This window comes from Danio rerio, chromosome 21 (genome assembly GCF_049306965.1).
Source record: "Danio rerio strain Tuebingen ecotype United States chromosome 21, GRCz12tu, whole genome shotgun sequence".
NCBI lineage: Eukaryota > Metazoa > Chordata > Actinopteri > Cypriniformes > Danionidae > Danio > Danio rerio.
The window spans coordinates 5,513,128-5,527,826 of record NC_133196.1 but is presented as its reverse complement, the minus strand read 5'-3'; the positions used below and the strand labels follow the sequence as shown (position 1 = coordinate 5,527,826).

Below are 14,699 nucleotides of genomic sequence, written 5' to 3'. Positions count from 1 at the left end.
GCTATATCATGCTATTACTCTTTTAGTTTTAATACACATAGTATTATTGTGCATTAATTAAATATTAATTTGTAAAGCACATGCCTTATTCTATGCATTTTTGTTTTATACAGCTCTGCACAATCTATCTAAGAATGCCAAAACTATGACAGGCACATATAAGATTATTGCCAGATCCTCATTATCCTTCCTTTTATCTTCTAAGTTCTTGTTTAGTTTTTCCTTATAAAGACCGTGTGAAATCTAAATTTGCAATGTTTATTAACACATTGTTATTCTTATTCATTCTGATTGTAATCCATTAAAAAAAAATGTTTTGTTCTGGTAATCTTTAATCAAAGTCTGACCATTTGCTTCCGCTTTTGGAGTGGCCCTCCTTTCTGATGATGTCATTTGGTGGCTTCTGACACGATTTTGTTTTAACCACGCCTCTCTGACTATAAGTTTGCTACAAGGGAATGATCTGCAAAAATAAAGCCCTGCCCCTAATGAATATTCAGTTTCAGTTGGAAGTACATCAACATTCATTCATTTATTCATTAATGCATTCGTTTCCCATTTAACCCAGGGACTAACCCTGATTTATCAGGGGTCGTACATCAACATACTGAAATAAAAGTCTTAACAACTTCCAGTTCTTGCAGACTTTAAATATTAAAATGTTAAGATACAGCAGTGAAAATTGTTTATATACAGAGTGTAAAAGTATGTGTTTGCAGTTTTACTAACCCGCTGCCTATACGGTTGTGTGCAGGTTCAAACCCTTCAGAGTTACAGACCCTGCGTGATGCACTGGAGGAGGCTCAGCGCTGGAACGTCTCTCTGCAAGCCCGACTGGGACAAATCCAGAATCGGGGAGGTGGTGTTGGACAGGCCAATGATTCTGGTACTTAAATCTAAATACTGTAGATAAATGAGATATTTCAGAGTGCTGTTTATAAGAGCTATTTAATCTGATGATTTTAGTGGACACACTGAGCATGATTGGCGATCAGACATCCTATATGAGTATCTGTGTAGGGGAGGGGCCAGAGGAGGAGCTTCTGCACATGACTGTAGATCAGCTCAGGTTAAAGGTGAGTACCTAATCACTAAGAGCTTTATCAAGCAAAATGTATTTATTTAAAGGGAAAGTTTAACCCAACCTGAAAATACATTATTTACTCACCCTTGCAAACCTGTTTGAGTTTCTCTCTTCTCTTGAACACAAAAGAAGATATATTGAAGAAAGCTCCTAACCTGTAAACTATAACTTCCATAGTATTTGTTACTACTATGAATTAGGGCTGGGCGATTTTTTTTTTTTTTTTTTTTGTTATTTTTTTCGATTAATTCGAATTTACATTTTGACGACGCTTTAATTTTATATTAAATCGAGAAATCGCAATTTTTAAAAATGTATATATTTAATACATTATAATGGCACCAATGCGCTTTGGTTCACTCTCTGTATGAAGCAGGAAGCACACCAGAAGCGTCTCTCGGCGACGTGCCGCGCAGCACCACTCACCCATGGATTTTAGAATTCTAAACAGGTTTCTATACACACACCAGCGCCGCCCAGCCACGATTCACGACGCAATTCATATTTCATCCGCGCCACAGAGCGCCATCTGATTAGTTTCATGTTAAACATCATGCAAATGTGCGCGTTTGGTGTGTGATAGGTTAAACTCTCATGTGTGCGCCGTGTCGCTGCGCTTCTAGTGTGCGACCTGCTTGACTGCCTGTTAAAGCGTGAAGTCATGTAGGATTTTACTTGTTGCATTAGTCTGAGTCACGTCTGTGTGGATTGTCAAGACATATTCCCTTATCAAGTCGATAAACTCGATCTCAACATGTATGAAGTACTTAAAACCCTGCCATGTAAAAGAACACGAGTAGAGGTGAGGGCCTGTAGCAGTGAAAATGAAAGTCCCCGCCCCTATGACGTCATTTAGCGGACCTAGTTGAAAACCAGACAGAACAGGCAGCATAATACAGAGAGTGGAGCAAAGCGCATCAAATGATCGGTATTTAAAAGGGGGAAAAAAGACAAATAGATTTAATATTTTATTTTATATTAGACACACATCTGGTGCTTGTATTTGCTCCTGCTATACATCCACAACTTCACTCATTGGGTTAAATTAGGCTTTACAGTTTCCATGTTCAGTCCTTTTCTTCCACTGTATCTTTTTAAGAAAAAGGCAGCAGCAATACAACCTGTCATGCAATCAGAAGAAGACAAAGTCGAAGCCCAGCTGACAGCCAATCTTTTCTAGACTCAGCAAAACTTGCAAAAATACCTCTGAATTCCTGCAACTGCAATATTTACACAAATATTTCTTATTCAAATCTTTAGCAACGCTATTTAACTTGTGAATTTGTTTTACATTTATTTACACCTTGACCGATTTATGTATGGCATGGCCATAAAAAATACAATGTTCCTTAACCAGATGGTTTTTCAAGCTACTTTTAAAGAGAGTGTTACTTCAGTCATGTAGTTGTAATGTTTTCAGAAGACTAGTAAGACAATAAAAAAAAAATCGAAATCGTTAATCGGTCAAACTTTATACAAAACCTAGATTTTTTATTTTTTTTTGCCAAATCGCCCAGCCCTACTATGGATTATGGGTTTCTTCAAAATATTTTCTTTAGTGAAGAAAAAAACTCAAAGGTTTTTAACCACTCGAAGATTAGTAAACGGTAAATAAATGTTAATTTTTTAGAAAATTTTTACTATTAATTTAAACTGCATTTTAACCTAATTTTCAGGTTTTAGAGCTTGAGGCAGTAAATGCTGAATTACAGAAGAAGCTGGTTCTGTTGGAGAAAGACACTGTGGGAAATGCTCCAATAGGCTCTCACTCTCAGAAAGAACCAGATCTTATCGACCTCTCAACTCCTACCAAGGTATTACAGTTTACAAGTTCAGGAGCATGTTTTAGATTCCATTAGGATAATAAATTTTCCAAAAAACACATTACTTGTCTTTACTAAACACTGTTGCTGCAGCTCTTTTCACACTCTTTCTAAAATGCTCAGATTTAGTTTCTGTCTGTTTATAACCTGCTTTTCCAAAAAGCCTAGTGTGTTCTGGCCAATCAGCTTTCTTTTTTATTGGTCAAACACTTCGCTGCTACCTGTTATTTGGATGATAAAAAATGTGAAATTTCTAGGAATGTTCTAATACACTTTTAATTTTCCCAATACCGATTCCAAATACCTGGGCTCAGTGCATCTGCCGATGCAGAGTACTGAACGGATACCTGAGTGTGTATCTTTAGAAAGAGTTGTGTATATTATTAGGCCTATATTAACTGGCAAAAAAATTACAGTGTGCTTCAGACTTATCCTTTTATAACATATGAACAAATACATACAGTGAACTGGAGTATTTTTATTATCTGACATTTTTTTATGAGACACTCAGCAGTAATATTATTTAGTGTACTTTATTGAAACAAGTTCAGCCACAAATCAAACACCATAAATTGAAAAAAAAATATTGCAGTAAAAAAAAAAAATTATATATATATATATATATATATATATATATATATATATATATATATATATATATATATATATATGAATAATTTAGAAAAATGAAACTAAATATAGAAACTAAAATTCAGGATCATTTTTAAATAAAATAAGCACTTCAGCTTTTACATTTTTACAAGTGCAACAATACCAATACTCGATCTAAATACAGTATCTGACAGAAGTCTTGTCATCAATCCCAGTTGTAAGAGCAGCAAATCACTTGACTTGACTTGACTTCTAGTTGATCATTTGGAAAATTGGCAGAAGGTAGATTTTTCTGATGAATCATCTGTTGAACTGCATCCCAGTCATCACAAATACTGTAGAAGACCTACTGGAACCTGCATAGACCCAAGATTCTCACAAAAATCAGCAACCCTACCAATGTCTTCCTTCCTTTTAACCTCTTGACCTTTAACCTCAAACCTTCCAACTCTGTGCATTCATGTTTCTTTTATGATTGACTCTGTCCCTGTAGTTGAGTTTATATTATACTAACTTTAGCTGTAGGTTACAGTTGTTTCTGTAACACGTTTGTCTGCTGAATGAGTGTTTGCGCATGTGTCTGTGTTTTTCTTTTTCTCCCTCTATTTCTCTTTATCTCTCTCTTCCATCCTCGCTAACCCCTGTTATCTCCTCTCTCTGTCTTTCTGACTTATTTTCTTACCCATGATCACCTGCAGCCGCCCCATCCTACCGTTATAGTGTACTTTCTGTGTATTCTGTTCCATTATGGCATTTTGTGTTAAGTCATGTGTCACCAAACATCCCATTACTGTAGCAGCCACAGAGACAGCAGAAACCTACTTCTGAAGAAGGCGCGTCGCTACTGGCTTCAAACGTAAAGGTAAGACAAGTTTATGTTAATAGATCGGTCAGTTTTGTAGGTCACACAGTCTTCCTGCATTTTTTGCTATTACAGCGCTGAATTGATTATAAATCTGCGGATTTCTGTGGAATGATTTTGAGCGTATAATAACTAAAAACTTTCACGATTTACAATGCAAATCCAATGAGACCCATTTTCTTGGTAAACAAAGCAAATCTCTCATTTAATATATCTAATAAAAAACTTTATTACTTTATTAAAAGATATTCTTACTTTACAAACTGTATTGTACATAAATCATATGCAGATTATTCAATAATAATACTGAAATTAATATAAAAACTGATTAAATATACACTCACCGGCTACTTTATTAGGTACACTTTACTAGGGTCCAAAGTGTGCCAAGAAAATATTCCCCACACCATTACACCACCACTAGCAGCCTGAACCATTGATACAAGGCAGGATGGATTCGCGCTTTCATGTTGTTGATACCAAATTCTCATTCTACCATCCGAATGTCGCAGCAGAAATTGAGACTCAACAAACCAGGCAACATTTTTCCAATCTTCTATTGTCCAATTTTGGTGATCCTGTGTGAATCGTAGCCTCAGTTTCCTGTTCTTAGCTGTCAGGAGCGGCACTCGGTGTGGTCTTCTGCTGGTGTAGACGTGTTGTGCATTCAGAGATGCTCTTCTGCAGACCTCGTTTGTAGCGAGTGGTTATTTGAGTTACTGTTGCCTTTTAATCAGCTCAGACCAGCCCGTCTTTGACCAACAAGCATGCCACGTTCAAAGTCACTTAAGTCACCTTTTCTTCCCAATTCTGATGCAGTGTTTGAACTGCAGCTGATCGTCTTGACCATGTCTACATGCCTAAATGCATTGAGTTGCTGCCATGCGATTGGCTGATTAGAAATTTGTGTTAACGTGCGGTTGGACAGCTGTACCTAATAAAGTGGCCGTGTATATTTACACACTTGTATTGGTAAATAGACTCAGTGATGGCCAAAAAAAAACATCCACTAAAGGCCAATTTATACTTTTGTGTCGAGTGCGGGTAGTAGATCCAGCAGTGCTTTTGCACAGTCCCATACACTTTGTCATACCCTGATGCGCACCTCTAAAAAAAATGTGACTTGCATAGCGCAAGAACTATGATTGGTCAGCTTGGTAGCAGTGATGAATGTGGGCTAAAAAAGAAAAACTCTTTGGTATAAGTGTTAAGATGTGTTGAATTCAGTGGAGGAACCTCAAATGGTTCATTTTGTTTTGTGATTTACTTAAAATTTAAAGATGTTGCGCGCTCTCAGATTCTTGACTCTTTCTTGAATGGGTGAGTTTGAGCTACTTTCATACACCTCATTTCCGGTGTACACTCAAAACACCTGCAAAGAAACTCAACACAGGGGAACATAGAGACCCCACTGCCTGCTAATGTTTCAGGTGTGTTTTTACTAAGCAACACGTAAAGAACGCAGGAAAAAATTTGCACATGAAAGTTATGTACTGTGGGGTGCTGCGATCACTCGATGCAGAAGTGTAAATTAGGCTTAAGGCTGCATGGTTTGTCTATAATTGGTCTATAGGATGTTTGCTGCTGGATATTCTGTTGCCCTAAAAATAATAAAATAGTATTTGACAACAAATTAACAACAACAACAACAACATCATGCCTAGCGCTAGTTTCTGCTTTATTTATAGAAAGCTCTTTTTTTATATATATATATATATTTACTGTTGACCCATCTGTTGTTGATCCCTAAGGAGAGATGTGAGGATGGAGATCGTTCTTCAAAGGATAGGGTTAAAATGAATCAGCCATCACAGATGCAGAAACAGCTAAGTGCAGTACAGCCCACATCCAAATTCCCAGGTGATGAATCTGAAAAGGCAGAACTCAAATCCCTGCTCTCAGATTGTGGGGCGGAATCAGTCTCTCAACTCAGGTATAAGATTATTAGTTAATTGTATTGTGATTTTTATAGTTTTAAATTTTATAAATGACCATATAAGTTGCTGAAATCTGTAGAGAACAAGTGGCCAAACTGCGCTCAGAAGCGTCTGAACTCCGTGGACTTCTGAAGGAGGAAAACGCCACAGAGTCTAAAGAAAGTGCAGAAAGTTCTGGAGAAAGCGATAGCCATGGAGACTTGCACCACACAGTGAAGGTGCTTCGCTCTGAAGCCAGAAGTCACCGGAAGATTATACGATTCCTAAAAGAGCAGCTGGAACGTAACTCAGATGGCGTAACTCAACTTGACACCAAGGTAATGGTCAGCATGGCCGGCAACGTGGAACAACTGCAGACACAACATGAAGAATCACAGAGACATGCCAGTACCCTAGAGAAAAAACAAAGGGAAGGGACAGAGATGGAGGATAAGGATGAGAGAAGAAGACATGTTCGAAGTACCAAACCCAGCAAGAGTCAGAAGCAGAACATGGCCAGACACGCTGTGAGTATCACTCATTAAACTTCCACTTGTTCTGGGTGTGGTGTGGCATTATGGTTTGAAAAATAAAAGGTTGTTGGTTTCAGACCAAATGTGAACTTTACAAAGGCCTACACTAAGAGCCTACTCACACTATGCTATCCCAACCGGGCCCGTTTCCTGGATAGTTTGAGAATTGTGAGTGCGCTGAATCAAGCTCTAGGCGCAGTACGCTTGTGTGTGAGTGCAAAACGTGCCTAATCCCGAAACTGAAAGCGAGACGTGACTTTTAAGGGACCATTTCATATGAATTTATAATCATTCACTGTTAAGTGAACGCAAACTGTCGCAGTTTATTAAAGACGCAAACCCCTCACTGCATGACAGCTGCACACCTTCAGCAAACCTCCTAATTCTTGCAGCACGAAGACTTTATGACTGTTTATGAGCGTCAAAAGTGGGCGAAATATTCGACTGCGTGTCAAACGACTTAAACGATATAACTAGAGAAATCTCCACTGTGTTGAGCGAGAGCACAGCCCAGCATCGATGACGTAATCGTACCCAGGCCCGAATGTAATGTGAGTGCGGGCCGTCGGGGGAGACGGGAGGGGGACAAGCATGCTTTGGCACGGTTCATCGAAACTGTACATAGTGTGAGTACGCCCTAAGAGTTCTCTGAACAATACAAATAAAATTAACTAAGTTAGCGATGTTCAAGAGCTCAAAATGTGCATTGAACATGCAAACTTTAATTGCCAATCTAAAGCATTATCGAGTATGCCACATCACCAATTTTTCCTACTTACAATGTGGAGATGCTTCCAATGCTTCACTGATTTTTTTTCCATTTGTTTCAAAAGATCTGATCAGTAAAATAATGTTGTTTGTATTAGGCATATGTGAAATCTCGGCTACCAGTACCTGTGAGGTCCAGTAGGAGTACCGGACAGAGTTCTGAAGATCTGAGTGAAGTAAATTCAGACCACATTCAACCCAAGAGAAAAGACCACCAGACTGGGGCAGAAGAGTCTGATTATAGCACTGACAGTAAGATGTCCTCAAGATCATCTCAGAAGGGACACCTCGAATTAGACCAGGTTAAAGATGCTCGGCTTAGTCCAACCAGTGGAACAAAACAAGACAATTACACGGATGATTATCTTGAATCCGAGCTCATGGCACAGTTAGAGTTGTTGAATCAAGAATGCCAAGAGAAGGAGGAGCTAATCTCTCACCTGAAGCAACAAGTTCAGGAATTGGATGAACTGCAGGTAGAACTACAGAAGAAGGACAAGCTCAACCGAGAGTACCTGGAAGCCCTGCAAGCAGCAGAATCCACTATTGCATACCTTACCGCTTGTAGCTTGGACTCAGAGTGTGGAATTGGTCAAACAGGAGATGTAACATTGCAACAACGCTGTGCAGAACTGCAAAAGGCCATCGAGGAGAAAGACAGAGTCAATACTCAGCTCTTGGAGTGCTTAAACACCGCAGAGTCTGCCATTGCATCACTCCAAAATGTGGACACAACAACCAGACAAATGGACCAAGGGCAGGCAGATCCAAAGGTACTCTGTGAGAGGCTTGAGGGCTTGATTATACAGGTCAAAACTTCCCAGCAGAATATAGATGGGACAAAAGACCTTCAAAGACTAGACATTGAGACAAAGCTTGGTTTGAATTCTGACCTGCGGCAACAAGTGGACGCACTACAGGAGTCAGTGTTGCAGCAGTGCAAGCTGAACTCAGAACTACAGGAGAAACTCTGGATTTCAGAAGCAGCCTTTAAAAAGTTGAGTTCAACTAAAAACGGTGCACCCACAGATCTGGAAGGGAACTTGACTCCAGGACCGCAGGAAGGAAAGGTCCAGTCAAGGCAACAGTTAACTGACTGCCTGTCTAAGTGCATTACAGCTGCTGAAGGTGCAGTACAGTCCCTTGCAGATGTTTGCTCAAAATCAAACCAGTCTCATATGGAGAACTTGTCCAGTACAGAGTTGCAGCAGTGGCTAGAGATGCTGCGGTGTGCCTTGTTGGACAGAGAGATGTTGGAGGATCCAGATTGCATCGAGAAACACCACCACAAGACAAGCACACCAATTCAAAACTCGGAGAGCTCTAAATCACAGCAGCAAAGTAACATTCTGGACTCTAACACGCACCAGAATCTTCATAAGAACCTCTTGATGCTTCTTCAGATTCATACTGAGCATGCTCAAAAAATGGCCAAACTTGAGAAAGATCTTAGCAGGTGTGGTCAAAATGCAGGTGGTGGAGATGCACCTGGAACTGAAAATCTGGAGAGAAACGCCCAGATTGAAAGTTTGCAGAAAGCCCTGAAGGAGAGGCAGAGAGCCTGTCAGAAATTAGAGGAGAAACTGGCGCTCGCACAGTCGGTCATTGCTGTGCACAATGCCTCAAACAAGGATAAACACTCTGATCAGAACAAAGGTGAGGACAACACACATTCATTTAAGAGTCACATTCATTTAAAAGCAACTCGATCTAGATGTTTTAATGCAGTGGTTTCCAAACATGACCCCCAAAACAACAATTCCAGTGACTCACAACCCCCAATATTCTCTAAGGTGGTTATAAATATATAAACCTAGCACACAACGATGCACACATACCAATAGGCCCAAGTCTATTCATAGTTTAATTTTGGAGAACGCCAATCAGAGACCATCCTCCATGTTTAGTTGTGGCCTGTATTTATTTTTAATATACGTGAGTGCCAAAAAAGGTGTTAAAGTTTAACCGGGTGCTATAAAAATCTACTAATTTTTACTAAATCTACTAAGACAGAATCTACTGCATCCGTCTTTAATATAACATAATCACCTCAGGGGTCGCACATTTATTTTTTAAGTCTGATTGCTTTTTATTTGCAATTTTTATGTAACTATTCAATTTTTTTCTTCTGTAGGCTAATTCTACTACTTTAATAAAATTAATTAGATTATTGGAAATCACTAAATGACCCCCCCCCCTCCTTTATCACTGACCCGCGTCCCCCCGGGGGGTCCCACGCCCCACTTTGGGAACCACAGTTTTAATAAACATCTTCTTTGTATAAGGTATCCATATACCTTTGTTTGAACATTATATCCCCTCAGCATTTACGTGGGGGCTTTTAAAAATGTTTTTATTTTGTTTTCTGTTTTACATTGAAATACAGCCTGTTACATTAATACACTTTTTTTTTTCAAATTTCTAGACAACCATAGGATTGCTGAATTTACTAAATAAACTAATTGAAAGGATATATAATAACAGAGAAAAACAAAACAAAAATGCTCCTCCTGTTTCAGTTAAAGGCAGGGGTTTTCCTTGCTTAATATGAGGCTGAGGTTTTATCCAATAATGAACATATTCCTACTTGAAACAAACACCTTTTGCAATATATCTGTATTCGGTTACGTAAAATATTGCCTAATATTAAGTGTAATTAAATACATGACCAGCTTCCTCTGTAGGTTGCCATCACTGCCTCTTGATTTTTTTAAGGCCAAAGGTGGTACAAAATTTGTAAACCCTGGTTAAAGGGATAGTTTACTCAGAAATGTATATTTACTCACTATTTACTCTCTCTCAAGTGGTTAACTGTACCCAAAAAAAAAAAAAAAAAATTACTAATACTTTCCTTCTTAGACTTTACAGACCTGAAACTTGCCTATAGCACTTATTCATTGTTGCTCTTATAGTTGTGTAAATTGCTTCCTTGTCCTCATTTGTAAGTCGCTTTGGATAAAAGCGTCTGCTAAATGTAAATGTTCCAAAACTTTTGTTTTTTTGGGTTAACTATCCTTTACTTGACTTTTATATTCAAACTCAATGCAAACTTTGTATGAAAAAGTTTATCAATCTGGAATTGCAAGTTTGGAACTGCATTGTCCACAAACAATTATTCATCCACATCCACTTCTGTAGCAGCCACAGCCATATCACCCTTCAGCCTAAGACTGGTTACTCGCTGAAGCTAAGCGGGGCTGAGCCTGGTCAGTACCTGAATGGGAGACCACATGGGAAAACTAGGTTGCTGTTGGAAGTGTTGTTAATGACGCAGGCAGGGGGCGCTCATCCTGCGGTCTGTGTGAATTCTTATGCCCCAGTATAGTGAAGAGGACAATGTACTGTCAGTGGGCGCCGTTTTTCGGATGAGACATTAAACCGAGGTCCTGACTCTCTGTGGTCAATAAAAATCCCATGGCATATCTGGTAAAGAGTAGAGGTGTTACCCTGGTGTCCTGGCCAAATTCTCTCCATCGGCCCTTACGATCATGGCCTCCCAATCATCCCCATCCACCAAATTGGCTGTATCACTGTCTCTTCACTCCACCTATAGCTGGTGTAGTGAGCGCACTGGCGCCGTTGTCCTGTGGCTGCCGTTGCATCATCCAAGTGAATACTGCACATTGGTGGTGGTGTGGAGAGACCCCCCTCATGATTGTAAAGCGCTTTGGGTGTATGACCATACTCGATAAATGTGCTTTATGAATATACATTACTTCTTCCTCTGGTAAAATTGCGATCAAATTTTAATCAGTGCTGATCTAGAATCAGCTATGCTTTATCATAAGGATCTGGGACAGCATGAAGCCCTGTGAAGGCTGACATGTTTTAAATATACTTAAAACTATAAACAAGTTTCCTTTTTGAGTATATTGTGTGATATATCAGACCTTTGTGTCTCATATAATTTGATATAGTCAGAAAATGAAGCTTGTGGCTAAGGAGGAAGGTTTAGAGGCCCAAACTGAGTATAATATTTTGTAACGCTGCTGATATTAACCAAAAAGTAAAGATAAATTCTGATGCTTTTAGGTCAATAAAAAAGGCTGTTTGTGTAAAATGCATTTAAATATCAGTTGTTGCTGCTCATTTGTCTGTCCGGGGCTGCTATTCTCAACTCTGTGTGTGCTTTAGCGCCCCCTGGTGAACGGGATGATAAAGGGGTGCAGGTGGAGGCGCAGGACCTCGGGTACGAAACGAGTGGAAGGAGTGAGACGGAGGTGGAGGGCAGTAGCACAGGTAGACAGGGGGAAACGCTTTGTTTTAACGAGTGCATGACAGGGTTTCTGCATGGAAAGACCACTTCAGATCTGCACTGAGGATTCATGCTTTGCTCTTACTGACTGCATGCTCATAATGAACACTGGTGATCACTTTTAGAGATGGTGACTTAACACTTTGGGTATTTAAAATTGAAGCCAAAATGTAAAATATTGTCATTTTTTGATAACCCCTTTGATTATTGGGTTGTTTTTATTTAACGGCTTTATGTTGGACTATCAAAGAATGTTAAAGGGATCATTCACCCAAAAAATGAAATTTCTGTCATTATTTACTCGCCCTTCACTTGTTTAAAACCTGTTTGAGTGTCTTTATTCTCTTAAAAAATATATATAAATTTTGGAAAATGTTAAAAACCATTAACTTTTATCGTAGGAAAACAAAATAACTATGGAAGTCAATGGTTACGGGTTTTTAGGTGTATCTTTGTTTGTGTTCAACTTATTTATTTTTGGGTGGACTATCCGTTTAACTTATTTTGATCCATCCATCCATATATAATCATTCAATCATTTATTTCCATATATCCATTCATGTATATCCATCTCCATCCATCCATATATATTCATTCATTCATCTCCGTATATCATCTATATATCCATCTATTTATTCTTTCATCTCTCTCTCTCTCTCTCTCTCTCTTTATATATATATATATAGCCATCCATCTCCATATCCATCCATCTCCATATCATCCCTCCATTTCCATATATATTAATCCACCCATCTCCATATATCCATCTATCTCCATATATATCTATCCATCATCTCCATATATCCATCTATCCTTCTCCATATATTCATCCATCTATCCATTCATCCATTTTCATATCTAAATCAATCCTTCTATATATTCATCCATTCCTCTCTATATATGCTCATCCATCCATATATATGTCAATCCATCCATCTGTACACATATATACATCCATCCATATATATCCTTCAATCCCTTTATCCATCCATATATATATATATATATATATATATATATATATATATATATATATATATATATATATATATATATATATATATATATACTGTATGTGTGTGTGTGTGTGTGTGTGTGTGTATATATATATATATATACTGTATGTATATATATATATATATATATATATATATATATATATATATATATATATATATACTGTGTATATATATATGTATATATATATATATATATATATATATATATATATATATATATATATATATATATATATATATATATTAATCCTACATATAACATTTAGCCATCCATCTCCATCTATACATATAAATATTTCCAGTTTTTATTAGTATAAAGTATAGGTATACATGCAATTATATCATATACTCAAAGAAACATGGACAAAAGTAAGTAAATAATGACAGAATTTTAAATTTGAGGTGCTCTTATTCCTTACCCTTGCTTAATTGTTTTATAATGTGTGCTTTAACATGGCATCCATTACTTTTTCTGCATGACCAAATCATGTTTCATAATCACTAATGTGGCATCTTGCCCTGAGAATTGCCATCTTCTTTCTCCATTGTTTTGTGTTAATTATTTATTTATCAACCCTTGTGTATTGTTCAAATTGACTACCCTTTTATTATGTTAGTGGCTATTTTTGTCCCATTGACTTCTATTATCTTGACATTTATTTGATTGCAAAGCCATGACTGCAAATTATCATGCACTCTTTATTGTTGGTGGTTTTCCCTGTTGGGAAGAGTTCAAATTTGTCATTTTCATGGCTTGCCATCAAAAATGTCATTATAATGGAGGTCAGTTGGGCAAAACCAGCCACCAACTTAACAAAGGTATTGTAAATTTGCCAAGAGTGTGTTGAATTTGCGAAATATTTCAAAGCATTTTCCCAAAATACGTGACAAATAAGTTGTATAACCAAAAATGATTCCACTTGCTGAAACACAGAGAAAGTTGTGGCCAAATTAAAACTCACAATCACCCCAGAATGAATGAAAACATCCTTAACATCACACAAGGGTTAATTAAGTAAATCTGCCCATTTGTCTTTCTCTATTTGTTCAGATGTGGACGGTGTTTTGCGGTTGGTTCCTGCTCTCTCTCCAGTCCTCTCAGGCCCTCAGGACAGGTTTTCTCCAGATATGAGCACCACCTCCAGCCCCTCGTACCCCTCGTCTCCTGGCCTAAGCTCTCCTCGGCCCTCTGAACCACACGCTGACTCCAACATGCACATTCAGCAGCTCCGGTCGCAGATCGAAGGACAGCACAGAGTCATCCAGCACCTGCAGAGACAGCTGAGGAAGAAGTCTTTATCATCTGAGCTGCTGAGTGTGACTTCTGACCTTACAGCAGGCGAAGAAGAGGAAACCAAGATGATGAAGGCTCAGATCGCCCAGCTGAACACTGAGCTGGAGAGAGAAAGAAGCCTGAACAGAAGCAGCCAACCAGGCTCTCCTTCCAGGTATCATCAACATTTATACTTTAAATTATATCTGATTTACACTGCAAAAAAAAGTTTTCCTACATAGAGTTTGTGTCTTTTTTCTAGTCTAAATATCTAAAACAAAATCTTATATCAAGAAGTAAAAAATTGTAATGTTTTCAGAAATAGGTCATTTAAAATTAAATTAGTTTTTCTGTAACTTTACTTGAAGGGGGTGATCATAAGACTGTCATGAAACTATACATGTTATGCGATTTTGTGCATGCTTATGACAATTGTTGTTAAGTGTCATTTGCTCAGTTTTGTAGTTTTAAGTGCAAAGATGACATTGTTTGTTATGACAACTTGTCATAAACAAGTCACCATAGCTTGTCATAAATCTGTCATAAACATGATC

The 14,699-nt window shown here is 38.0% G+C and overlaps 1 protein-coding gene across 47 annotated transcripts in view; it reads left to right on the top strand.

Moving 5' to 3' along the window:
- The window catches only part of cdk5rap2 (CDK5 regulatory subunit associated protein 2), an 87,707-nt gene that overhangs the window by 44,792 nt on the left and 28,216 nt on the right, over positions 1–14,699 (top strand). For 26 of the 47 annotated variants that reach the window (XM_073934305.1, XM_073934291.1, XM_073934304.1 and 23 more), the window contains 9 exons: positions 755–886; positions 967–1,076; positions 2,761–2,898; positions 4,316–4,381; positions 6,133–6,314; positions 6,398–6,824; positions 7,697–9,254; positions 11,733–11,837; positions 13,924–14,320. In XM_073934305.1, the coding sequence (XP_073790406.1) occupies positions 755–886; positions 967–1,076; positions 2,761–2,898; positions 4,316–4,381; positions 6,133–6,314; positions 6,398–6,824; positions 7,697–9,254; positions 11,733–11,837; positions 13,924–14,320 (3,115 nt within the window). The remainder of the gene's footprint in view (positions 1–754; positions 887–966; positions 1,077–2,760; positions 2,899–4,315; positions 4,382–6,132; positions 6,315–6,397; positions 6,825–7,696; positions 9,255–11,732; positions 11,838–13,923; positions 14,321–14,699) is intronic. The other 21 variants (XR_012396473.1, NM_001430821.1, XM_073934315.1 and 18 more) reach the window with 1 other exon arrangement.